General features: G+C 46.3%; 1 protein-coding gene across 1 annotated transcript in view; it reads right to left on the reverse strand.

Annotated features, from left to right (window-relative positions):
- The window catches only part of HSPA4 (heat shock protein family A (Hsp70) member 4), a 91721-nt gene that overhangs the window by 25800 nt on the left and 39943 nt on the right, over nt 1–25978 (reverse strand). Inside the window, exons 6-13 of the mRNA XM_077473146.1 lie at nt 21435–21568; nt 19719–19963; nt 14606–14682; nt 6142–6293; nt 2542–2648; nt 2306–2439; nt 1642–1823; nt 1445–1531 (exon numbers count right to left, since the gene is read on the reverse strand). Of these exons, the coding sequence (XP_077329272.1) occupies nt 1445–1531; nt 1642–1823; nt 2306–2439; nt 2542–2648; nt 6142–6293; nt 14606–14682; nt 19719–19963; nt 21435–21568 (1118 nt within the window). The remainder of the gene's footprint in view (nt 1–1444; nt 1532–1641; nt 1824–2305; nt 2440–2541; nt 2649–6141; nt 6294–14605; nt 14683–19718; nt 19964–21434; nt 21569–25978) is intronic.

Genomic DNA, 25978 nt, shown 5'->3' on the forward strand with positions numbered 1-25978 from the left:
AAGTGTTTGGGGACCTGGGTCCTGCCCCCAGGGGAAAAAGTAGCAATGCAAAAAAAAAAAAGTTTTTTCAGGAGCAGTGATTTTAATAATGCTTAAAGTGAAACAATAAAAGTGTAATATTCCTTTAAATTTTGTACCCGGGGGGTGTGTATAGTATGCCTGTAAAGGAGCGCATGTTTCCCATGCTTAGAACTGTCCCTGCACAAAGTGTCATTTCTGCAGGAAAAATAAGGCATTTAAAAGCACTCGCGGCTATAATAAATTGTCGGCTCCTCGTAAAACAGAACAACCATTGAAAGTCATTGATTTAAAAAAAAAAAAAAAAAAAAGAGTGGGGTTCCCCCAAATTCACTTACCAGTCTCTTCAGTCTCTTACCAGTCTCTTCAGGTCAAATGGAAAAAGAAAAAAAAAAAAACCGACGTGGGGTTCCCCCCAAATATCCATTCCAGATCCTTTATCCAAGGGGGGACGAGAGCGCCCCAACATTGGGAGAATGCTTTGGTATCTGCTCTCGGCATCAGTATTGATTCTCAGTTGAGTGGCGTCTCACGTCAGTAAGTGATTGACATGCAAATTATTTATTTTTTATAATTACATTTTTTTTTTAATTACTTCTTTGGACTATTTAAATAGTTAGGACACTGATTATTGTGATCCTTTTCACTAGCGGTACTACCTTTTCCATTTATTTGGTTATAGGTTGAATTTGAGTTATTATACACAATTGGTTTTGAAGTAGCAGCTTTTTATCAAATTTCTTGGCGCAGTGGTGGTAGAGGATATCAGGGGTGGATATATATATCTTTTACCAACAGTACATTGTCAAGGTATCAAGTGATATGCAGTCCTCAGAAACAAAGTAAACGGCAGCAGAGAAGTTACAAACCATGACAGAAATCCAGGAAGTTGTTTAAAGAGATAGCCAGCAGAGTTAGATCTCACATGAAAGTAGATTTAAGTAAGCTTATATTGGGTTAATAACTTGTTTGTATTGTTATTATAATACTATTGTTATGAAATAGAAGTGAAGGCTGTAGCCACAGATCTCCTTGCCATTTTGTTTATTGTTGTGCTTAGTATTATCCCTACAACGTTAAACTGCTAATATTGGTCTGTAATGTCTTTATAAAGGCTGCCTTTTCATTCTATTCACCCTCTATAAATAACAAATTCAATCCTAATTAAATAAGGTGAGGTTAGAAGCAGATTGGTTCCTATGCAGACGTGAGCCTGATTTTGCACTCTCCAACTTCAGTAAATAAACCCCTAGGTCTCGACCCCTACACAAACTGATCTACTCAGTAATCTAAAAAAAAAAAAAAAAAAAAAAAACCTAAGGAGTTACCAGTAACTCAAAAATACTGCAATCATGATAAAGATAACCAGAGCTCCACTCTGGCTGATCTGCAGAGCAACTACAACAAAACAAATTATTTTATGCACCTCCATTTCTTCAGGATTAGATTTGGTTTCTGCTTGTGTGGGCTGAGCTTCTTCTTGTTTGGGCTCCTCTAGATCAACTTGCATTTTCTATAAAAAAAAAAATGTGCAGAAACATGTAATAAGTATATGCATGACTTGCTTCTGCACAAAATTCAAGTACTCTAGTGCAGGAAAAGGAACAAAATATGCAGCAATACCTCCTCCTCTTTTGCAGTTTGGTCAGTTTCCATTGGTTCCTCAGAATCATCTGTTTTATGGACTTCAACAAGAGACGCACTAGAAACACTAAATATACCATGGACGTTTACACGGACTTTCACCTTCACTTTGGAACTGGAGCCATCAGCTTGAGGAATAACCTTCTGTACATGGAACTGACCTGCCAAAAAAAAACATGGAAAAGGCTGCATCCGTAAAATAAGCCTGTACTTTGTAGCAGCAGCATTTTAGCAGGCATCACAAGTTCTTAGCTCTTGCTGGCACTTTAGTGTCCCCTCTCAGTGCCAGAAAAATACTAGCCAAGCCCGACCCCACCCTTGCCTCTTGGAAATTCAGCACCTAGTTTTCCTGACAAGTGTCACAAACTAAGCCCAGTACAGGATACAGCAAGAAATTTGGAAGGCTATGGATGTGAACTGGGGCAGCAGGGGACCTTAGAGTGATTGTAACACATGCAGCTACTTCACAGAATATAGAGCAAAATAAGCAATATAAAAAAAAAAAAAAAAAAAAAAAAACCACCATGCCCATCCCCATTAAACACCTGCTTTAGAAAACATGTACATAAAGATCATAGACCTCGCTTATACAGTCCAGCACTCGTATCATCTGAACCCAAGAAATATTGTATTCATTTTTTACCTAAGGAGGGGTCTGGATAGGGCAGTTCTTTGGGTGCACTATAGTAAGCATCCAAAGTGAAAGGTTCTTTTCTGTAAAAGGTTAGCACTTTGGAGAAGGGAGCTGCGTGGTTCTTGGGAAACACCTCACAATCGCTGCAAAAAAATAAAAAAATAAAATAAAATGAACGTAAGTACATGAACAGAGCCACATCCATTTTTTACAATTAAGTGGACAAAAGTGTAAAGAACCCTTACCTAAGACCTTCCTCTGCTGGAGAATTCCATTTCAGCGATATTGGGTATGGTACAAGATCAGTAATGGAAAACTCTCGAACTTTAAAGGCTGGGGATAGAATGGCACACTACGAGAGGGGCAAACAAAAAGTCAGAAAATTACTACCTTCTTACAGAACACTCAGCATTGACTTCATTAATTGAATTATAGCAAACAGGCACAACCTTACATAATTTTCTATTTGTTTGTTAGTAAACCATACAACTACTCAAATTATTTAGTGCAAAGGGGTTGGATCTAAGGGGGGGTGGGCCATGACCCCCCAGATAACAGATGTGCCACCCTGAAGAAGACCAGTGACGTTGGTCTCAGGAAGTAGGGGGTAGGAAACAGTGCGCAGCCTAGATAAGGCCATGTTAGGATGGCTGCACAGTGACATGCTATTTGTTTTCATGGTGCAAGAAGGCAGACCAGGACACACCCTGTCATTTGTTTATAAGGTGCTCGCAGCCAACCTGACTGCACCACGGAAACAGGACACCAGAGTGAGAATTTTTAAGAAGATGGAAGTCCTGCTCCAGATCTACTACATGTACTGCCATGATGGGGGAATGCTGATGTGAAGTTGCAGACCCTATTGTGAAAGGGCAGGGGCGACCCAAATGCAAAGGAGGATGGGGGGCAGACACCACCCAAATGTGGAGGGGGGGGGGGGGGAGAGACACCACCCAAATGTGGAGGGGGGGGGAGAGACACCAACCAAATGTGGAGGGGGGGGGGAGACACCAACCAAATGTGGAGGGGGGGGGGGAGAGAGACACCAACCAAATGTGGAGGGGGGGGGGGAGAGAGAGACACCAACCAAATGTGGAGGGGGGGGGGGGGGAGAGAGACACCAACCAAATGTGGAGGGGGGGGGGGGAGAGAGACACCAACCAAATGTGGAGGGGGGGGGGGGGAGAGAGACACCAACCAAATGTGGAGGGGGGGGGAGAGACACCAACCAAACGTGGAGGGGGGGGAGAGACACCACCCAAACGTGGAGGGGGGGAGAGACACCACCCAAACGTGGAGGGGGGGGGAGAGACACCACCCAAACGTGGAGGGGGGGGGAGAGACACCAACCAAACGTGGAGGGGGGGGGGGGGGGGGAGAGACACCAACCAAACGTGGAGGGGGGGGGGGGAGAGACACCAACCAAATGTGGAGGGGGGGGGGGGGGGGGAGAGACACCAACCAAATGTGGAGGGGGGGGGGGGAGAGACACCAACCAAATGTGGAGGGGGGGGGGGGAGAGACACCAACCAAATGTGGAGGGGGGGGGGGGGGGGAGAGACACCAACCAAATGTGGAGGGGGGGGAGAGACACCAACCAAATGTGGAGGAGGGGAGAGACACCAACCAAATGTGGAGGGGGGAGAGACACCAACCAAATGTGGAGGGGGGAGAGACACCAACCAAATGTGGAGGGGGGAGAGACACCAACCAAATGTGGAGGGGGGAGAGACACCAACCAAATGTGGAGGGGGGAGAGACACCAACCAAATGTGGAGGGGGGGAGAGACACCAACCAAATGTGGAGGGGGGGAGAGACACCAACCAAATGTGGAGGGGGGAGAGACACCAACCAAATGTGGAGGGGGGAGAGACACCAACCAAATGTGGAGGGGGGGAGAGACACCAACCAAATGTGGAGGGGGGGAGAGACACCAACCAAATGTGGAGGGGGGGAGAGACACCAACCAAATGTGGAGGGGGGGGAGACACCAACCAAATGTGGAGGGGGGAGAGACACCAACCAAATGTGGAGGGGGGAGAGACACCAACCAAATGTGGAGGGGGGGAGAGACACCAACCAAATGTGGAGGGGGGGAGAGACACCAACCAAATGTGGAGGGGGGAGAGACACCAACCAAATGTGGAGGGGGGGAGAGACACCAACCAAATGTGGAGGGGGGGGAGAGACACCAACCAAATGTGGAGGGGGGGAGAGACACCAACCAAATGTGGAGGGGGGAGAGACACCAACCAAATGTGGAGGGGGGGAGAGACACCAACCAAATGTGGAGGGGGGGAGAGACACCAACCAAATGTGGAGGGGGGGAGAGACACCAACCAAATGTGGAGGGGGGGGAGAGACACCAACCAAATGTGGAGGGGGGGGAGAGACACCAACCAAATGTGGAGGGGGGGGAGAGACACCAACCAAATGTGGAGGGGGGGAGAGACACCAACCAAATGTGGAGGGGGGGAGAGACACCAACCAAATGTGGAGGGGGGGGGGGGGGAGAGACACCAACCAAATGTGGAGGGGGGGAGAGACACCAACCAAATGTGGAGGGGGGGGGGGGAGACACCACCCAAATGTGAAGGGGCTGACTCCTATGTGATAATGGGACACTGATGTAAAAGGGGAACTCAGGCCCCGCCCCATGTCCTGCACAGGAGAGGATGGCATCATCCAGTGCAATAAATACAGTTCAGAACCAAGGTGCCTTGTGATTTTGCACACCTTTAAAGGGTGCCGTGAAATAGTTGAGACTTGCTGAACTAATACATGCGTTTTTCGTTGCAGCCATCCAGAGACTCAGGAAATTTGCATTCCCCGTTTACTCCTGCGCTACCCAGAAGTAATACCAGGTGTTACTTCCAGGTTGTGAATTGTGGTACAGATGTGCACTGGGTGACAAGGAAATATGGGTTCCCTGCATCTCTATCATATTGTGACAATACAATATAAATATAAATTCAGGAACTGAATTTATTCACTCTTGATAAGAGGAGATTAAGGGGGGATTTGATCAACATGTACAAATATATAAGGGGTCCATATAGGGAACTTGGTGTCGAGTTATTCACTTTAAAGTCAACAAAGAGGACAAGGGGGCACTCTTTACGTCTAGAGGAGAAGAGATTTCATCTCCAAATACGGAAAGGTTTCTTCACAGTAAGAGCTGTGAAAATGTGGAATAGACCCCCTGCAGAGGTGGTTATGGCCAGCTCAGTGGATTGCTTTAAGAAAGGCCTGGATTATTTCCTAAGTGTACGTAATATAACTGGGTACTAAAATTTATAGGTAAAGTTGATCCGGGGAAAATCCGATTGCCTCTCGGGGGATCAGAAAGGAATTTTTTCCCCTGCTTTAGCAAATTGGATCATGCTCTGCTGGGGTTTTTTGCCTTCCTCTGGATCAACTGTGGGTATAGAATTGGGTATATGGGCTGGTATATGTATGTGTGTATATGTGTATAGTATATTTTATTTATCTTTATTTTATTTTTATTTTATTTTTTTTGGTTGAACTGGATGGACTTGTGTCTTTTTTCAACCTGACTAACTATGTAACTATGTAACTATGTTAGCGAACCAGACATAGCCAGGGCCAGTGGGGAGCGCTGAAGAAGATAAAACCTAGGTTTTCACAGTATGCCCCCCCTGGCCTTTTTTTTCTGCACCCAAAGATCAGAAAGGCAAAGTCCCGCCTTGTGGTGTAAGCATGCATGGTCACATGCAGTATTTTACAATATATTAGATATCAAATACACTTTCAAAGGGCCAGATAACTATATATAAAAATGTATATCTCCACAGTCTACAATACACATAGCAATGACTCTTACCTGTAACGCACAGCCCCTGGCTACAGCTTCATCAGCATTCAACGTTGTGCTGATTTCTTTACCAAAGAATCGTATTATCCGTTCTTTAACAGCAGGGATACGTGTAGCACCCCCAACTATCTCTACTGCATAAATATCTTCTTTCTTGAGCTCTATGGAGACATAAAAAAAAAAAAAAAGTAGGTGAAAATTACTAAAACAGGGTTCATCACCCCAAAGGACAGTATAAATGTCTAGTGTTTAGTTATGCTCACATCTTGTCAGATTTAAAAGCGGGGTTCCACCCTAAAGTGGAACTTCCGCTGATCGGAACCCTCCCCCCCTCCGGTGTCACAATTGGCACCTTACAGGGGGGGAGGGGGGTGGAGATACCTGTCAAAGACAGGTATTTACACCCACTTCCGAGCAAGTCATTTCCTGTCCTGCCGCGCTGTCTGCTGGGACACACGGGTCCCAGTGACAGCGCGGACAATTACTATTGCGCTGCGCGACTCGCGCATGCGCAGTAGGGAACCGGGAAGTGAAGCCGATTCGCTTCACTTCCTGATTCCCTCACCTAGAATGGTGACGGCAGCAGCCGAGAGATCGATCGGCCTCAGCATGGCTGGAACCCGGGACAGGTGAGTGTCCATTTCAAGTCAGCAGCTGTAGTATTTATAGCTGCTGGCTTTTAATAATTTTTTTTTTTTTTTTAGGTGGAATCCCTCTATAAAGCTGAGCTTTAGATGGAGTATTTTGTAAAGTTTCATTGGTCCGGGGCGTGGCCTAGAGCTTCATGGCGTAGGTCATGCAGAGTGAGCGCTCCGTCTGAGATATCATCCTTCTACCCTATCCTTCGGGGGATTTCCACCAGAAGCAAGCTGTACCATCACTCGAGGTACCTGCGCTCATTCCAGCCCTCATGTCGCTACCGAAGCGGACCTCTGAAGCTATAGCCAAGCTGGCTAAACACCGCCATGAGGGTCAGGACATTGAGGAGAAAGATGGCGCCGGATCTGCCCGGTCCACGGAGGAGCCCCTCTCTGGCGACACCGCTAAAATCCTTGATGCCGTGTCTATGTGTCAAACTACACTTACCTTGAAGATTGAGGTAAAAATTGACATATCCCTCATTCGGCAAGACATCCAGAAGCTGAGGGACAGGGTATCCGAAACCGAGCGCAGGGTGAGCCACGTGAAGGCGGACATACCTCCATTGCAGACCTCCACGGAACGATTGCAGCATCAGCTCAGTGTCATCCTCCATAAACAGGTCGACATGGAAAACAGACTCAGCAGGTGTAACCTTATGTTTGTGGGACTCCCGGAGCGGTCTGAGGGCTCTGACCCCCCTTCATATCTTGAGAACCTCCTCATCAAGACCTTTGGCAGGGAGTCCTTCTCCTCCACGTTCGTGATTGAGTGAGCCCATCGCCTAGCAGCTCGCCCTCCGCCAGCTGGCGCACCCCCACGGACCTTCATAGCCAAGCTGCTCAATTATAGGGACCAGGACACCATGCTACGCCTCACCCAGGAACGGGGGAATATACCGGTCGGTAATGCCACGGTCGCTGTGTTCCCAGATTTTTTCGCTGAAGTACAGAGGAAGCGAGCGCAATTCACGGAGGCCAAGCGTCAGCTGCGCATCCACCATCTGCCGTATGCAATGCCGTTTCCTGCACGGCTCCGGGTGATCCGACATGGCAAGGCACAGTTCTTTGAAGACCCCGCTGCTGTCCTGTCTTGGCTGGAACATGAAGCGGCGGGCCCTGCTCATCACTGACCACTGCCACCTCCACCCCGCGGCCATCTGCAACCTCCACGACCTGCACTGGGGGACTTGGACCGGGCCTGCTTACCCTTAACTGCGAGTGTTCACCTCTCTGTCTATACCCCGGCTACTCACCTCCCCCTCCTCTGGAGTCACGGGAACCCCCATCCCAGAGCTCACTCCAATGTTTGCATTTGTGACCCTTAATCCTATACAGCTCTGTGTTCTGTGCCCCCTGAGCTTCCCCACGGTGCTGCCCCCCCGGACAGCTTTCTCTAAGCGACCCTGCGGCCGACCTGTCTCGGCAGGAATGGCAAGAGGCGGTGGGCCCCGCTTGCCCTTGATCTTCACCTCCTCCACTCCCCAGCGGCTGCTGCGGGTTGCACCCAAGGACGCAGAATGTGACTGTTCGCCCTGACACCTGAATGTGTATCTATCTACCCTTTTCTTCTCTGCCCCCACCTCCCCCCCATCCTTCCACCCGTGCAGGTCCCCTGATGCTGCATGGACCCTTCGGCTGAACACTTGGCCCGTTAGTCACGTATGGATGGCCCTGTCCCCCACCCTCCCACACCTCTTGACTTATGGACCCCCCCCTCCCCCCCCCGCAATATCCATCCTCTTGTTCTCTCAGACACTAAACAGACACTCTCTCTGCCTACTGCACACCTTCCAATTTACCAAGCTGTGTGCTCTGCAGTTGTCTCTATTACCGCCCATTAATGGTATGTTTCCCTGGCCAGCTATCACTACCACAGCTGTGGAGAGTGATCGTTCAAATGTTCTGCCATGCTGGCCCAGAGTAGGCACAGTTACAGAAGTTTCTATGTTTTGTATAAAACGTTATTTACAGCTGTCATATTATGTGCAACATGTTCTTGGGGTACTAGTGTGGATTTCGGGGGAGTTGCTGTGTTGTACGCGCCTGAGACTCTGATTGTTAGATCCGACTGCGGGTCTATATCTATTTTGGCGTCTCATGGCTTCGCTCAAAATAACCACCTGGAATGTCCGGGGTCTTGGCGCCAAACCCAAGCGCTTGGCTATCCTTACCCACCATAAACGCTTGCGAGTGGACATCTCAGTCCTGGTCGAGACTCACCTTACGGGTAAATCCCAGCGGGCGCTTAAAAAAAAAAAACCTGGGTGGGCTGGATGTACAGAGCCCCATACACCTCCAGCTCGCCCGGTATCGCCATTTTAATTACCAAAACTGTACAGTTTCAATTACACGACCTGCAGTCTGATCCACAGGGTAGGTTCCTGTTCCTTCACGCCACCGTTGGTGGACTGGAGGCGCTTCTTATGGCATTTTACATTCCGCCACCTTTCCAATTTCATGCTTTACAGGAGGGGCTCACTTTCATGACCAAATTTCCCACAGTGCCTGTAATCTGGATAGGCGACTTTAACATGACAATCAACCCAAGCCCGGACAGACTTAAGTTGACTAACCCGATGTCTCCCCCCTATATACTATTAGATTCAGTAAATTTGCGGTGGAACTAGCCATGACAGACTCATGGAGACATAAATACCGGGACTAAAGTAGCTTGCTCTTGTTTTACCCCCTCGCGGCTGGCTATGTCTCGTATGGACATGGCCCTGCTCTCCCCTGCCCTGCTGCCTGACCTCTTGGAGGTGGGCTTTGACACCAGGGTGCCCATCGGATCACTCTCCCTACTGGCGGACGCTGAGGCTGCATTCAGCTGCGCCTCCTTGTATATGGAGATTGAACCCGTTTTGGCTTACGGTCTTGCCGGAGCTGGAGGTTGTGCAGAGGTAGTGGGTCAATTTTTTCCGCACTAATCTGGACACCGCGTCCACGGGGGTCGGTCTGGGAAGCGTTTATGCGTGTAGACATGATCAGCCTGGCATGGAGCTTAAACAGGCACAAGGCCACTTCCAAACTGGTAGTGATACAAGCCAAAGAGAGACTGAACTCCCTTGAACAAATATTCCTCACGGACCCCTCAGCAGCCAATGCCTCCCTTATTTGCTTACAATCTAGGTTAGCTGATCATCTACATTTCGAAAAGGCGAAACAGGGTATGTTCTTTAGTAGACAATGCATTTTGGAGCACGGCGAGCGGGTAGGTAAACCGTTCGACAAACCCCAGGCGCCAGGTCGCCAATGCGACCAGAAATCGCGACCTGGCGCCTAAGCTGCCACCAGCCCACTCACTATCGATGCCCCAGACATGCAGCAGCATTAACACTGACTGCCGTCGTCCTCCCTCCTCCACACTCAGCAGCGCCGCGCTGAGTGTGAAACTGACAAGCAATGGAGAGAGGAGGATCTGTCAGCCTGATGTCGGGGTGGGCGGGACCCGGCCGGAGTGGGGGCGGGACCCAGCAGCTATCAAACACCAGCCAATGGGATCTGGGCGGGCCGCTACGTGTATGTGGCCCGCCCCTTTTCTTAAGCAGCCCAATTGTTGGCTGGTGTTTGATAGCTGCTGAGTCCCGCCCACCCCGGCCGGGTCCCGCCCACCCCGACATCAGGCTGAAATCTGACATATCCGCCTCTGTTACTTGTCAGTTTCACACCCCGGCAGGGTCCCGCCCATTCCTGACATTAAGCTCAATTCTGACAGCTCCTCTGTTACATTTCAGTAACAGAGTGCTCCGTGTGAAACCTGCCAGTGCTAATCAGTGCCACCTGCTAGTGCCAACCAGTGCCACCTCCAATACCACCTGCAACCTGCCACCGCCAATCAGTGCCAGCGCCAACCAGTGCCACCTGCCAGTCAGTGCCACCGCCAATCAATACCACCTGCCACCACCAACCAGTGCCACCAACCAGTGCCACCGCCAATCAGTGCCACCACCAATCAGTGCCACCTGCTAGCGGCAACCAGTGCCATCTGCCACCGCCAATCAGTGCCACCTGCCACCACAAATCAGTGCCATCGCCAATCAATACCACCTGCAACCACCACCCAGTGCTAGTGCCAATCAGTGCCACCAACCAGTGCCCCCTGCCAATGCCAACCAGTGCCACCTGCCAGTGCCACCGCCAATCAGTGCCAGTGCCAACTAGTGCCACCGCCAATCAGTGCCATCTGCCAGTGACAACTAGTGCCACTTCCAAACCAGGGCCACCTGCCACTTCCAAACCAGGGCCACCTGCCAGTGCCAAACCAGGGCCACCTGCCAGTGCCAAACCAGTGTCACCTGCCAGTGCCAAACCAGTGTCACCTGCCAGTGCCAAACAGTGTCACCTGCCAGTGCCAAACAGTGTCACCTGCCAGTTCCAACCAGTGTCACCTGCCAGTTCCAACCAGTGTCACCTGCCAGTTCCAACCAGTGTCACCTGCCGGTGCCATCTGGCAGTTCCATGTGCCTTCCAGTGGCAACCAGTGCCACCTGCCAGTTCCATCTGTTGCCAGCCTTACTCTTTCTGGTCAGCCCATACCCCTGATGTAACAGCATTTCAATGGAGTTATTGACTGGGTGCTCCATTGTGAGTTAGGGATAGGGGGTGAAAATGAGTGGCCTTACCCCAAGAGCTGAAAAAAAAAAAACTGGCTCCTAACTTTTTTAACTGGCTCCTAAATTCAAAGCAAATTTGTCAACCCCTGCGTTAGCCTATATGGCCCACCTGGACCATAGCCACCCCCCCTTAGTGGTCCGACTCTGGACTGCGGCTGGGAACGTGACCTCGGACCCCGACTTAGTGGCATAGGAATCCAAACAATTCTATTCCAAACTATACACCTCTACAGCGCACCACACGCAGGCTGAGCTCGCCCAATTCCTTTGCAACATCAACTTTCCCACCCTCACTCGGGCTCAAAAATACCTCCTAGAAGCTCCCATCACCTCAGATTGCATTGCCGAAGCATTTGCTCAACTCCCACCCTCCAAGGCACCGTGCTCAGATGGCTTGCCCCTGGAGTTCTACACACAATTCCACGAAATCCTCATTCTGAAACTGCTAACACTCTACACTCACATATTTGACACGGCGCCTCTCCCTGCATCTATGGGAGAGGCCCTCATCGTCCTTATCCCAAAGCCTGGTAAAGACCCCTCTACCCGGAGTCCTAACACCCCATATCGCTCCTGCAGCTGGACGTAAAAATCTTAGCTAAAATTATTGCCCTGCGACTCAACAAAGTCATACTCAGCCTGATCCACCCGGATCAGACTGGGTTCATGCCCAACAAGAACACCGCCATTAATCTCCGCAGGCCAATCATGACAACACTGGATCGCGGGGAGTGGCAAGCCTAGACGCCGCAAAGGCATTCCAATGGAGCTACTTATGGGAATGCCTGAGCAGATTTGGCTTTGGCCCTAAATTTATCAGGCTCCCACTGCCCGGATTCAGGTCAACGGTAGGGTCTCCGACCCTTTACCCCTGTCTAGGGACACTCGCCAAGGGTGCCCATTATCCCCCCTCCTATATGCCCTGGCAGTCGAACCGCTGGCTATCTCTATCCGGGATCATCCGCACATTAAAGGACTCCGCTCGGGCTCCCTGACAAACCCCTACGCGGATGACATGCTACTATACTTCAAGGACCTGGGCCTTTCCCTTGCGGCGGCTCTGCGGTTAATAGAGCAGTTTGGGGAATACTCAGGATTGCAAATCAACTGGTCCAAATTCCAAATCCTTCCACTTAACCCGGGCGCCCAGTCTGCGGCCCAGGCGGCGCTTCCCTTGGTCAGAACGAGTCAGATAAAATACCTGGGTGTGCAGTGCTCGAGAACATTAGTTGACTACGTTGCTCTCAATATAGAACCCCCGTTTACTCTCCTTAAAGCCAAAACCCAGGTGTGGTCCCACCTCCCCATTGGGGTGATGGGCCACGTAAACCTGGTCAAGATGATTCTTCTCCCCAAGCTGCTCCATTTGTTCTGGCAGGCCCCCTTATGCATTTCCCTTAGGACCTTCAAGTCCATGGAGGCCCTTTTTAACGCGTTTGTGTGGGGCGCGTCCCACCACAAACTCTCATGGAGTACTCTGACATGCCCTGCCCATCTAGGCGGCACTGCCCTACCGGACCTTTTCCTCTACTATGTTGCCTCCCAGTTGTCACATTTCTACTATTACAACCAAGCAGACAGAGACCGCTACACTACTTTGATGTGCTCCCCCCCCATGTCGACCAGGTCGCTCACCCATTTCGAATACTCATGTGAGGTGCCCGGGGATCCCTCATCCCCAAGAGCACCATGCTGTCCCATCACTGCACAATCTGGCAACAAGCTATGACCATCACCGGGGCCCCCGAACTCCACACTCGTACACCCCTCTGGGATAATCCCCTGCTCCCTGAACTACACACAATCCCGGACCGCTCCCAATGGATAGTTAAGGGAATCCTTTTCCTTTATCAAGTCCTTGATAATGGAATAATTAGACCGTTCCAAGCTCTGAAGGATGAGTTTGGCCTCCCCGACCGAATGCTTTTTCGCTATCTCCAGCTTCGCCACGCTCTCAGCTCCCAGTTCGGAGACTCCGTCCCCAGACTTGGGTCGCTACCGTTTGTGAGTGTGGTCCACGGCCAAGACCCCAAGAGGATGATCTCCTTTTACAACCTTTTGATAACGCCAGTGGCCACCTCACGGGCGTACCGACTCAAGTCTAGATGGGAGGTGGATATTGGGGCAGTGGAGAACGGGGATTGGGAAATCGCTTTGACCACCTCCAGGACAGTCTCCCCTAAAACTGTTGGAAAGGCTCCAATGCTCCATAGATCCTCACCCCCACTCGCCTGTCCAGGTTTATAGCCTGTCATGCCCCAAGTGCGGTTACCACCTACTATGGTCATCTCCCAAACTCCAGGAATATTGGCTCGCAGTTGTCTAATTTCTCCATGACCAAATGGGTCCCCCCCCCTGTCACTGTGCCCCTGCCAATGTTTACTCGGCATCCTCCCTCTACCTGAGGAGGCGAGGAACCTAACCATCTTCCTACAGGAATCGTTATACCTTGTCAGGATGCAGATTGCCCGCACCTGGATTAGCTCGACACCCCCCACCATCCAGCAATGGAAGGCGGCAGTCAATGCTACCCTTCCATACAAAAGGGTGTTGTACAAACACAGAGGCTGCCCGAATAAGTTTAACAAAATATGGGACAGGTGGGTGGGGGATTCAACCACCTGCACAGACTGGGAATGACCTGGGACCGCCCAGTCACCATCTCACCCGAGTGGCACCAACCCCTATGTTTTGCAGATGACCTGGGGGTCACCAGCCACGGTGGTAAGGCTCTCCTTGTACCCTCGAGGCTGTCTTACACAGAGTATACTTGTGGTCTCCATTGCCCGGGCTCCTTGTTACATCAAGAACAGTGAAGAAATGTCTATGTACTATCCATAACAAGTGTCAGCTGTAATATCCTTGTATTTGGTGCATGTTGCACCCTGCACTTGATTAGGTTTTCCTTTCTATTATGCTCAATAAACGTTTTCTTGATTAAAAAAAAAAAAAAAAAAAAAAAAAGTTTCATTGGTCCAGCTTAGTGCAAATTAGCCATGCACGTGCCATACCTGGCTGATCCCCAGGGAAGCTGGAAATCACAGTGATCACTGCTAGCTTCCTGGTCCTGTGCTAAACGGCATGGAACCACAAAGCTAGTAGTGGTGCCTTTTGGCGATTTCCCAATCCCAATTTGTCATAACCTTTTCTCTTTTATAAACTAAACTTGTTCAGAGGCTAGCTAAGGAGTAAACTATGCCTCCACAGTTCATTACTTACTGGTTTGCTCCAAGATGCTGCGCAGAGGGCCTTCAATTCGCGACAAAAGGCTATCACACATTTCTTCAAAGTGACCCCTTTAAAAATGAAGAAAAAAAATAAATACATCTTGTTTGTTTATACAAAATAAAAAAACTGCTTGAAAACTGACGCAGCCACCAAAGTCAAATGATCGGTAAGCTGTAGTAGTTTGTCTCATACAATTTTTGGTTGTGTGTTTACTACTTCTTTATAAGCAGTGCTACTGTATATCCCTTTTTCACTCCAGTGCTGTGGCATCAGCAGTTTTGATTGACTGGGCTTTAGAGAACATTACTCCCACATGGGAATTCAGTCATCTTGGCAGATGCTGAAATTATACACCAATTTGTAGGTAAGAAACTTTAATGCAGAAGAGACAGACAGTAGTCTGACTCGTCTGCATTTAAAGACTAGCCTAATCAAATTTTGTTTAAATTCTACTTCAAAAACAAAATTCTTGATTTTTCTAAAGTTTACGTTGGGCTCTGCCTCTTCCCTGAGCATCCCTACTGGTCCTTTAATGTGGACAGACAAGCTCAGACAGACAAGGAGTGTGGCACCAAGCTAAGCTTTAACAAGACAAGTTGAGATTTACACATCTTCAGCTTCTTATATCTTGCACTACAGTTCTGAGTATAATAACTGGATAGACTTGTGTCTTTTTCCAACCAGACTAAGTAAAAAGAATTGGCCAGGTTTACTTTAATTTGCATCAGCCTCTTATCCCATCTATGTCTTTGTGCCATTTGTGGAGTTGCTCCAGACTGCATTGCTAGACTATTTGTATTGATGTAGAAGTTCATTCTAATCCCAACTAAACTTAAACCTGCTCCCATCCCTATTTTAAGTACCCTGTGAAAGGAAAGGGGTGTATACTTTGCTATACTGAGGGAGCTCCAGTTTCAGTGAATAGGAGAGATCACCAACATCTGCAGAGCCATCACCCACAGACTTACAATAGGGCATCTGTTGTCCCACCTCTACACTGATGCTGGCGCTGGATCCAGTCATGTGACCGGACTAAAGAACCTTCACCATAGGCAAGTATTATAGAGATTATTCCTTTACATGGTGGTGTTAAAATAGGCTTAGAGCAGGAGTGAGAGCAGGTTTAAGTATTTTAAGGGCTGGCTTTAAACTTTAATGGATACAAATGCTGGAGAAAATTACTGTTTATTTCGGCTTTGGGATTGAAGAGGGGACACTTTAACCACTTCATGACTGTGCTATAGCTGAAAGACCACTACAGAGTGGCTCATTCTGGGAGGGTGTCCATGGATATCCTCCCAGAACCACGCCTGCAACCGGCACACTGATCGTTTTCTTAGGAACACAGCTGATCACAGATGGCCGTAAAGGGTAATCACAGCAGACCTTTACCACGTCCAATCACAGCTGATCACATGTAAACAAAAACTTGCCAGGCATTCCTTTCCTCACCTGCTGTTACAGCGCGAGTAGAGGAGAGCCAGTATCCAGCAATTTTGACAGCACATATTTATTTACACCATCAGAACACTTTTTTCCCCCCAAAATATTCAGTCTTTTTTTTTGGGCTAAAACGACCAGTGGTGATTAACCACTACAATACAGGGCACTTTCGCCCCCTTCCTTCCCAGCCCAATTTTCAGCTTTCATCGTTCTCACAATTTCAATGACAATTGCGTGGTCATGCTACTCTGTACCCAAATTAAATTGTTATTTTGTTTGCACAAATAGAGCTTTATTTTGGTGTTATTTATTAATTACTCCATTTTTTATTTTTTGTGATACAAGCGAAAAAAGAGTGAAAATTTGGAGAAAAAAAAAAATAAAATAAAATTTTGTCATAAATTTAAGCCAAAATGTATTCTGCTACATGTCTTTGGTAAAAAAATTTGGTTAAGTATATAATTGATTTGTGTGATCACGGACATACAGACGCAAATGATCATGTACATATGTTTGCAGGTGATCACGGACATGTGTACAGATAGTCATTGGGACATGTGATTTTAGTAGGACATATGTGGGGGACATGTTTTTATTATTAGGGACATGTATGTTTTGGGGACATTGTGTTTATACTGTGTGGTGTGTTGTGTGTTTACACTAGGCTGGTGATCAGGGAGTAAAAAGCTGTAAAAAAACAGCTCATACTCACTGATCATCAGCCGGCTGCAGCGATCTGCTCTCCTCTCCTCAGCGATTACTTCTGTGTGAGGAGAGGAGGAGCCAATTGCCTAGCAACTGGCTGTTTGTTTACATCACAACGGCCATGATTGGACACGGCCGTCATGTGATCAGGAGGGCCAATCACAGAGCCCTCCTGCGGATCCGAGATGCGCCGTGTCCGGGTGACACGAGCGCATCGGGATCGCGATCCCACTCCTTCTGAAGGACGTTCAGGAACATCCACTCAGAAGTAGAGAGCTCCCACCCGGCCAATGGACATATACGGCCGGGTGGGAGCTCTCTACCTCTGAGTGGTTAAATAAATACCAGCAAAAGAAAGCTCTAATTGGCAAAAAAAAAAAAAAAAAAAAAAAAAAGGGGGGGGGGGATTATATAAAACGTCATGGGTGCAGTGTTCCATGACAATTCTCAAAGTATGACAGCACTGTAATCTGAAATTTGCCCCGGGCAGGAAGAGGGTAAAAGTGCCCAGTAGAAGTGGTTAAAAGTATGGTTCTACATATTATCCAGCCAAGCTGACTAAAAAGTTAATTTTAGGGGGTGGATATTATTTCATAATGATATTCATAAATGTACGCTTAAAAAGGAGAAGAAGTACAGCCAAAACTTGTTTTGCTACACTTGTCCTGTAGCTCACAGGAGTGCAGTTCGTTCAGCTGAAGTCTGCTGTCTAATGCCACAGAGCCAGTCCAGGCTTGGGCAACATCACAAGAATGGAGTCAGGATTCGCCCACATGCCTGAACCGACACCTGGCCCAGCCTCTCAGCGAGCCGTTGAACGCCTGAGAGTTGGCCGCCTCTCCCTCTCCCCAGTGAGCACACAGGGGGGGGGGGGGGAAGACTTACAGCCACCAGCCCTCTGCTCAGGGAGTTCTGAGATATACACAATATACACCAGGGGTGGTTATCATTAAGGTTGTTGATGTAAATATCCATCAACTCAATTTTTAATGAATAGGTTGTTCTGCCTGCAATTTCATATATACTTTAAGTACAGTATATTTATAATGTACATTTTTTTGTTAATTGTTTTGGAATGTCCGCTTGCCCTTTGTATGCTTAGGACCACCAGGTATGGCTGTAATTGTCAAATTTGGATGGGGGGGGTCATACGGAAACCCGGGCGTTGCATAGGGAAGAATCTTTATTGATACTTCTAGGGCTGCACTCAGTGTCGATTTTCCCCTATCTACCATCTAGCCCTTTGATAAATACCCTATAACATGAATGTGTGGAGGCTTAAACTGACCGATTGGCTGAGCCTTTTGGTTTTTGATTAAATTTCACACTGGCCCTTTAATGAATAATGTGGTCATACTATTGTTGGCTGTATTGGGCTTTGGCGGATAAAAGGTTTTTGACTTTTACTGTTTTCCCCTTTCTTTGCGAGTTAGATGTGCGATACAGGTGGTTTACAGCTTTTTTTCTATATTGCCTCAATGTTATTGTCCAGTGTGGGCAATGCTGTATTCACTGATATGATTTCAGACTTTCCAAAATTGCCGATGGCCATCAATCAGCACCTCAAGACATCCGCACCCGATTGGCAGATTCATCTGCTACCAAGTAGGAGGACTATAAATGGCCCAGCATGGAGCTGGCTTAAATTAGCAAAGACCATCTTCCATGTGTCCATCCAGGAGATCTGTACGAACCTCTGCAGTCTCCAGGTAATAAATTGAAGCTTTATATTATATAATTTTTCTTGGCTATTTTTTGTGCTAACTGCTCTGGCAAACTTTGTTATGCCTTGCTATTGAATTTGGAGCCATTACAATCTGATGCCTTTGATGACGAACACCGCATGATTTCTCTCTGTAGGCTGTCTGGTTTCTTTTGGCTTAATTTAGCTAGAAGGTAAGAACCAGTATGCAGTGTTGCATATTTTCACTAGATGCAGGTGTGAGCCACAAGACTTTATAAAAGGATTTTCTTTTGTTAGTTATACTCCCAGCTTTGTCTTCACAATGTCCTGGCTCCCTCTAGTGGTTGAGAAAGGAAATGAACAGCTTCCAAGTCTCAAATCAGTTTTGTATGCAATCTAGGTAATCACCTTTTAACTAATTTGTTCACATTGCAGATATCAGTGGGAGTCTATTTTGGTATATATTACAGATTTATATTTTGACATTTCTAGATTCTCAAATGGTTCTGCTTTGACACACTGATATCCTATTTGGCATTGTGGTTGTCCTGGTGTGTTCACATACTGACCCAAAATAATTTTTGGGGGGGAAGAAGTAGCTATAGCTGGTCCAAAACAATTTTGTATGTTTTATATATTTTTTTGTTTTTCATATATTGTTGGTATTATTCAGTTTCTATGCAGGACCTGTCATTTTGTCTTATTTATATATATTTTTTTTATATATTGCAGTTATTACTCTGTACACAGACAATTACTAATCTCCCGAAGAAGCTGTATACTCTAGCGAAACATGTCGAGAATAAAGTTTTTGTACAGCAATACAATAAATCCTTGAATAATTTGGTCTGAATCTTAAAATGTTCATCACTAGGATTGCTATACTTTAACCCATGTACAATAAAACCTTTTTATTATACATGTTATAGTTTCCTTTGTTTTGGCACCTCAAAAGTGCCCTCCCTCCCAATTTTATTTCTTCTTATTTGGGATGTGGTGCCTTGTTACAACTATATCTGATTGAGCTATCCATTGTACAGCCTATACACTTACAGTCACCATCTCTCTGCTGGGGGAGCTTTGAGAACTAACTGCTGTTAGATCGCTCTATTCTTAGTCTTAAGAGGCACCAGGAGACAGTTACAGCATCAGACCGAGATGAAAGGAAAAAAATAAAAATTCTTATATAACTCTTAAACAAGAGCTTTGATTTGAAAACTAAATACCAATAAAAAGGGGCCAAGCTTCAGAAATATGCACACTGATAAACACCTGTTCATTGTTCCGGAGACATCAATATCATTCATAAAACATTCAATATTTAGAGGCAGATCTGAAGCATTTGCACTCATCAATTTCTTGAGCTTTTCGCACTCCTGAGCAAGTCGCAGCAAAGGCCTAATATTAGACTTGATATCCAATTTATATTTCTTGCCAAATTCTTCACAAAAATAGCCAACCAGAACATCATCAAATTTCCTTCCACCAACATACGGGTCAAAGGCAGTAGCTAGCACCTGAAAAATATTTTAAAAAGACAAAATTAGGTTATCCCCTATATTTTGACGTGTGACACTGTAGGCAAAGTATGAACTTTTGCAAACAGCATTAGCAGTGCAGGAACAAACGAACAGGACCATTAACTCTGAATTTGGAACTACTGCTCAAGTCACCTATTTGCTTTGTGCATTGTGAAATACAAGAACAGAATTACTAATTTTTTTTAAAGATAAAAGTAAACATGCAATTAAACTAGTTTATCTCTCTCTCCATCTCTCCATCTCTCTATACACACACACACACACACACACACTTCAGTAATTCAAAAAGTGAAACTCATTACATTAGATTCATTACACACAGAGTGATAGATTTCAACGACATCAGGTGTGAACATATTCTGAATTCAGTCATAAACATATTCTCCCATTTATGAAGAGGACATCACCAGGGAAATGATAAAGTAATCCTAGTTAAGCCCTTATGGTAGTATAAATACATTAAGATCACTTACATCAAGAAAAAGGGAACATATGCAGTAAACATTTGTAGCACCAACAGCCTAACATTTATCTCATTGGACATCGCCAGAGGCCTCTGAAGACATCCAATTAGATGAAACATGTTAGGCTGCCGGTGAAAAGCACGCTGAAAGCTAGGAACGTTTTTTACTGCAGATGTTCACTTTGTTCCTTGATGTAAGTGATCTTAGAATGTTCCTCTTCAACATTTTGAAAGGAAAACCTAAATTTTGGAGGACCAAATGTTAATACTCTTGAGGCCATGGTCATTAAGACAAACAAGGAACAAGGGGCAGGAAAACTGCCCAGCGGCACATAACTCCGGTGAGATAGTTGTAAATCCCACTACAAAGCAAGTAATGTATAAAATGTGAAAAATGATTTAAAAAAAAAACAAAACAAAAACACAGGCCACAGAACATCGCCTCAATGCCTGTCAAATGCCTTATGAAGAGAGATCCACTGCAGAGTGCTCTTCAGAGGGAAAAATCTGTATAATCTCTAAAAGATTTGAGGGTCAATCTTTTAATGAACATGGTCTGAAGAGTCTCTAAAGGAAAGAATCTGAGGTGATTTGGGGATGTGCTCTGCTGTATTGCTAGCCTGTAATAAATCTTCCATTCCAACTAAGGCAAATAAACATCTGGAAGGCCTAACTTTTGAACCAGTGTATAAAGCCTTCCCTTCCACCACTGTACCCTCAGGAGGAGTAATTCTTGTCTACTCTTTCCAAGTGCCTGTACTAGAAGACCTACCTGGTCAAGGCAGTTGGAAAAGGACTGCCCACAGTTAACATGCCAGCCCCGGGGACCAAAGACCTGGATCCATGGACAGGAACAACAGTTAATTAAAAGTCAGCAACTACAGTTTTTGTAGCTGCCGAGTTTTAAATTTTCCAACAACCAACCACTTTAACATTAACGTGCTCAGCATTGATCTTTCAGAAAACATAAAAATTTGAGCTTACTTTAAGTTTTCCTTTGTTAAAAGCACACACAGAGACTTGATATGCAGAATGTCCCAGGTCCACAAAAACCACAATCCTTGGCTTTTCTTCTGGTGCAGGTAGATCTTGTTTATAGATTCCATATGCAAGTGCCACTGTATTGGTAAACAGGGAAAAAAAAAAAATTTTTTTTATTAAAAATCATATGGACAATAAAACTTGGTTTAATAGCATTTTACATTTGTTTTGTTTCATTTACATTGACGCATGGGAAATATTCTAGAACCATACTACCGCTTTATAAACAGCTTTATAAACAGCCCCCTAGGTATGTGTTAAAGATTGTGAGAAATGAAGTGCTCGGTGCCATTAAAATCCTGCACTTATCGACTATGACTTTCCCCTGCTCAATTCCTACTGCCCCATTCAAGCATGCCCAAAACATGCATATTTCACATCTTTGGTGATGCATATGGTGAACGCAGCCAGAATGTGTGTTGCGGCGGGCAACCCAGCTGCCCACGATTGCCAAGTGACCCATTCACATCAATAAAATGGAGAAGATGAAGGAGTTAACCACCATAGGCAATGACAGATTTACATATTTCATCACCGAGACTTGAGCTTGCTGGTTACACATAAAAAAGAAATAAATAAATAAATAAATGGAAAAAAAAAATCTACCAACGAATAAAAGACAATTAGAAGGACATTAATAGTAGCTCTGTAGCCCCGCCCAGTGGCATGGTTGATATTCACGGTCAACCACTTTCCGACCGGCTCAAGACAATATACGTTGGCAAAGTAGTTCTTTATCACGAATCGCCGTATGGGCACGCTGCACAGCAGGAAATCAGATTTGTGTGGCTGGCGGGCATGATCACCACCGGCCGCCCATGATCGCATGCAAGAGAGCAGGAACAGGGATTTGTGCGTGTAAACACACAAACCCCTGTTCTATCAGGGGAGAGGAGACACATCGTTTGTTTCTACTAATTATGAACAACGATATGTCTCCTCCCTAGTCAGTCCTATCCCCATACAGTTAGAAACATTTAACTCCTTGATCACCCCCTAGTGTTAACCCCTTTCCTGCCAGTGACATTTATACAGTAAATCAGTGAATTTTTATTTTTGCAGACGCTATAAAACTTTTGCCCAAACCAATCAACATACGCTTATTGCAGTTTTTTTTTTAACCCATAATATGTAGAAGAATATATATTTGCCTAAACTGAGGAAAAAATTTGTTTTAAAAACATGTGGATGGTATAGCAAAAAATTTTCAAAGTTGTCGCTTTTTTTGTTTATAGCGCAATAAAATAAAAAGCGCAGAAGTGATCAAATACCACCAAAAGAAAGCTCTATTTGTGGGAAAAAAAAAAAAGGATGTCAATTTTGTTTGGGTACCATGTCGCACGACCGCACAATGGTCAGTTAAAACAATGCAGCAATGTAGCGCAAAAAGGGCCTGGTCGTTAAGCAGACAAATCTTCCGGTCTGCAAGTGGGTAAAAAAGAACCTTACTGCGCACGCGCGGACAATGTGCCCTGACAGCCCTTCTTCAGTTCATTGACTTTTCTCCTGTTAATAGGCTGCATTATTGCCGTTCTTGCCCTTTTTACTTCACCCCCTGCCCCATTTCTCTCACGGCCCCTCCATTTTGCATTTTCCTTCTTTGTCCCCAAATGAAGAAATGTTAGACGAAGTCGCTTTGGCTTGGCAGAACCTTCTGAGCTAGTGGTATCCTTACGTGTCATAATTCAAGCTGTTGTGCACTTACAGAGCAGCTTTGTTCTTCGTCAGGTTTTAGCTCAGGTTCCCCTTACAAGCATTGACTACCGAGAAATTGCTGCCACCCATTTGCTTAGTCTGTAAGAAATAACTATGGATTTATGTACCAATGGCCAAGTCTTGATGTGTTCTGCTGTCGTTCTAGCACTATTTTACAAGTATAAAATGTTTACAGAATTGAAAAAAAACAATTCTGCACTTATGCAGGGCTTGGTCTAGAGAAGAAATAGGATTTTTTTTTCATCATACTTGCCTGTAAAATCCTTTTCTTTGGAGCACATCATGGGACACAGAGTTAGAGATGGCGTATAACCCAGTAGGTAATGAATATTATCTTTCATACAAAATGGGACACAGGGTTAGGCCACTATTCATTACCTACAGGGACATCCCAGAGAAATAGCCTTGAGGGGAGGGAGACACCCTGCCAAACAATAGCCATCAGACATATGGCAGCCCCGCACTACACTGCAGCCGAAAGCAGATTCCTCGGTTGCTCAAACATCCACTTGATAACATTTTGTTAACGTATGCACTGAAGAATAGGTAGCAGCATTACAAATCTGAGCCACAGATACCCGATGGCAAAAAGCCCAGAAGGTTCCTATGCCCCTGGTAGAATGAGCTCTTACCCTAAAAGGGAGGCGCTTTACGTTTTAGACCATAGGCCTGAATGACTGACGGACCCAATTGGCAATGGAAGCCTTTGAAGCTGCATGCACCTTCTTGGGTCCTTTTGGTAAAACAAAAAAAAGAAGGTCCTTAGATCTGCACAGGTCTAGAGAAAAAAAACCTTGATTGCCTGGACAACTTCCAAGGAATGCAGTCATCTCTTTTATGCCAAACAAGGCCGAGAGAAAAAAAAAAAAAAAAAAAGGCAAAACAATATCCTGATTTGAATTAAAGGCTGACACCACTTTTGGCAAAAAGGATGGAATGGGTCGTAATACAACCCTGTCATGGTGGAGGATCATGTTTCCATGCACAAAAAGGGCCGCCAACTCCGACTCCCTTCTAGCCGAGGTGATTTCCATCTGGAAGGCTAGCTTGTGTGACAGCAAGTCTAATGGAGATTTCCTTGATAGGCTCAAATGGTTGTTTCTGTAACACAAACAGCACCAAGTTGAAGTCCCAAGGAAACATAGGCGACCTAATGGTGGGGAGCAAACAAATTGGACCCCCCCTGCATAAAGCGAATAGGAGGCTAAAGGCCTTTGGAAGAACACTGACAGGGCCGAAATCTGACCTCTGATTGTACTCAAAGCCAAATCTGAGTCCCACAGCTGACTGTAGAAAAAATAATTCTCCCAATCACCTATTTCCGAGAATGCCATTTTCCGGCCTCACACCAAGCAATACAAGTCTACCAGACCTTATGATGGATCTTCCTAAAGAAAGCTTTTCTAGCATTCACTAGGGTAGACGCCACTGGTCCCGAGATGCAACGATCCTTCAACACCCTGGCTTCAATAACCATGCCGTCAAATTTAGAGGCTGTAAATTGGGGTGGAATATAGGACCTTGAGACAGTTGATCGGGGCAACATGGAAGTGTCTATGGCCTGTCTGTTGTCACTCTCACAGTCTACGGGAACAAGGGCCTTCTGGGCCAGGCTGGTGCCACCAGAATGACTGGAACCACCTCTCCGAATCCTGCGCAACAAATGTGGAAGGGGAGGGATCGAAGGGAAAGCATAAACCAGGGAGTACTGGCTCCATGAAACTACCAGATGATCCCTTGTTCAAGACAAACTACTGTAGCTTGTTGTTGAACCTGGATGCCAATAGGTCGACCTCTGGTCATCCCCAATGCTGGCATATTGCCCGAAACACCCCTGGGTAGATCTGCTGGCGATTGAGATAATCTGCCTTTCAGTTCACTACTCCCGGGATATGGACTGCCGACGTAACCAGCACGTCTCTCTGCCCAAGCTAGTATGTGGTTCACCTCCTTAAGAGCTGAACAACTCCTGGTAGCGCCTTGGTGGTTTATACAGGCCACTGCAGTGGCATTGTTGGACTGAACACTGATAGGGCAAGTCCTGACCCTTGCTTGGACCATATCTAGGATCAGACCTAAATACTTCAGACTTTGAGCTGGTGTCAAGGCCGACTTTGATATTTATGACCCAGGCTGATATTTATATTTATGACCCAACCTAAGCTTTTCAAATACTGCACTGTGCAGCTTATGCTCCGTAGCTGTAGAACTTGTACTGAGTGATCTCTAAACAGGAGGTCACCCAGATACCCAAGCACCAAGGTCCCTCGGGCCCTTAAGAGATCCAGTACTGGTGCTAGGACCTTTGTGAACACTCAGGGAGCTGTGGCAAGCCCGAAGGGTAGAGCCACAAACTGAAAATGACGTTCCTCTACTGCAAATCGCGGGAACCTGCGATGAGGCTGAAAGATAGGCATGTGTAAAAAAGTGTCCTTTATATCGGTGGACAGAAAGTCTCCCATCTGCAGGGAAGCTACAACTGAGCGAACAGACTCCATCCGAAAGGACTGGATTAGTAGATACTGGTTCAGGGATCTCAGATCTAAAAATGGGCCTTGTGTCCCAGTTTGGTTTTTGAACCGTAAAACAGGATCGAATAAAACCCTGTGCCCTTTTCGGCTACAGGAACCTGTACAATCATTAATTGATGCACTAAATGATGTAATGCCTGAAACAGTAAAATTTTTTTGGGGGATCCGAGGGAAGGCTTGATCTTATAAACCCCAGCGAGGGAAACCCCCCCCCCCCCCCCCCCCCCGTAACTCCAGGAT

The sequence above is a fragment of the Lithobates pipiens genome, unplaced genomic scaffold, assembly GCF_037356315.1.
Source record: "Lithobates pipiens isolate NorthernLeopardFrog02 unplaced genomic scaffold, aLitPip1_a1.2 Scaffold_8, whole genome shotgun sequence".
NCBI classification, from domain to species: Eukaryota; Metazoa; Chordata; class Amphibia; order Anura; family Ranidae; genus Lithobates; species Lithobates pipiens.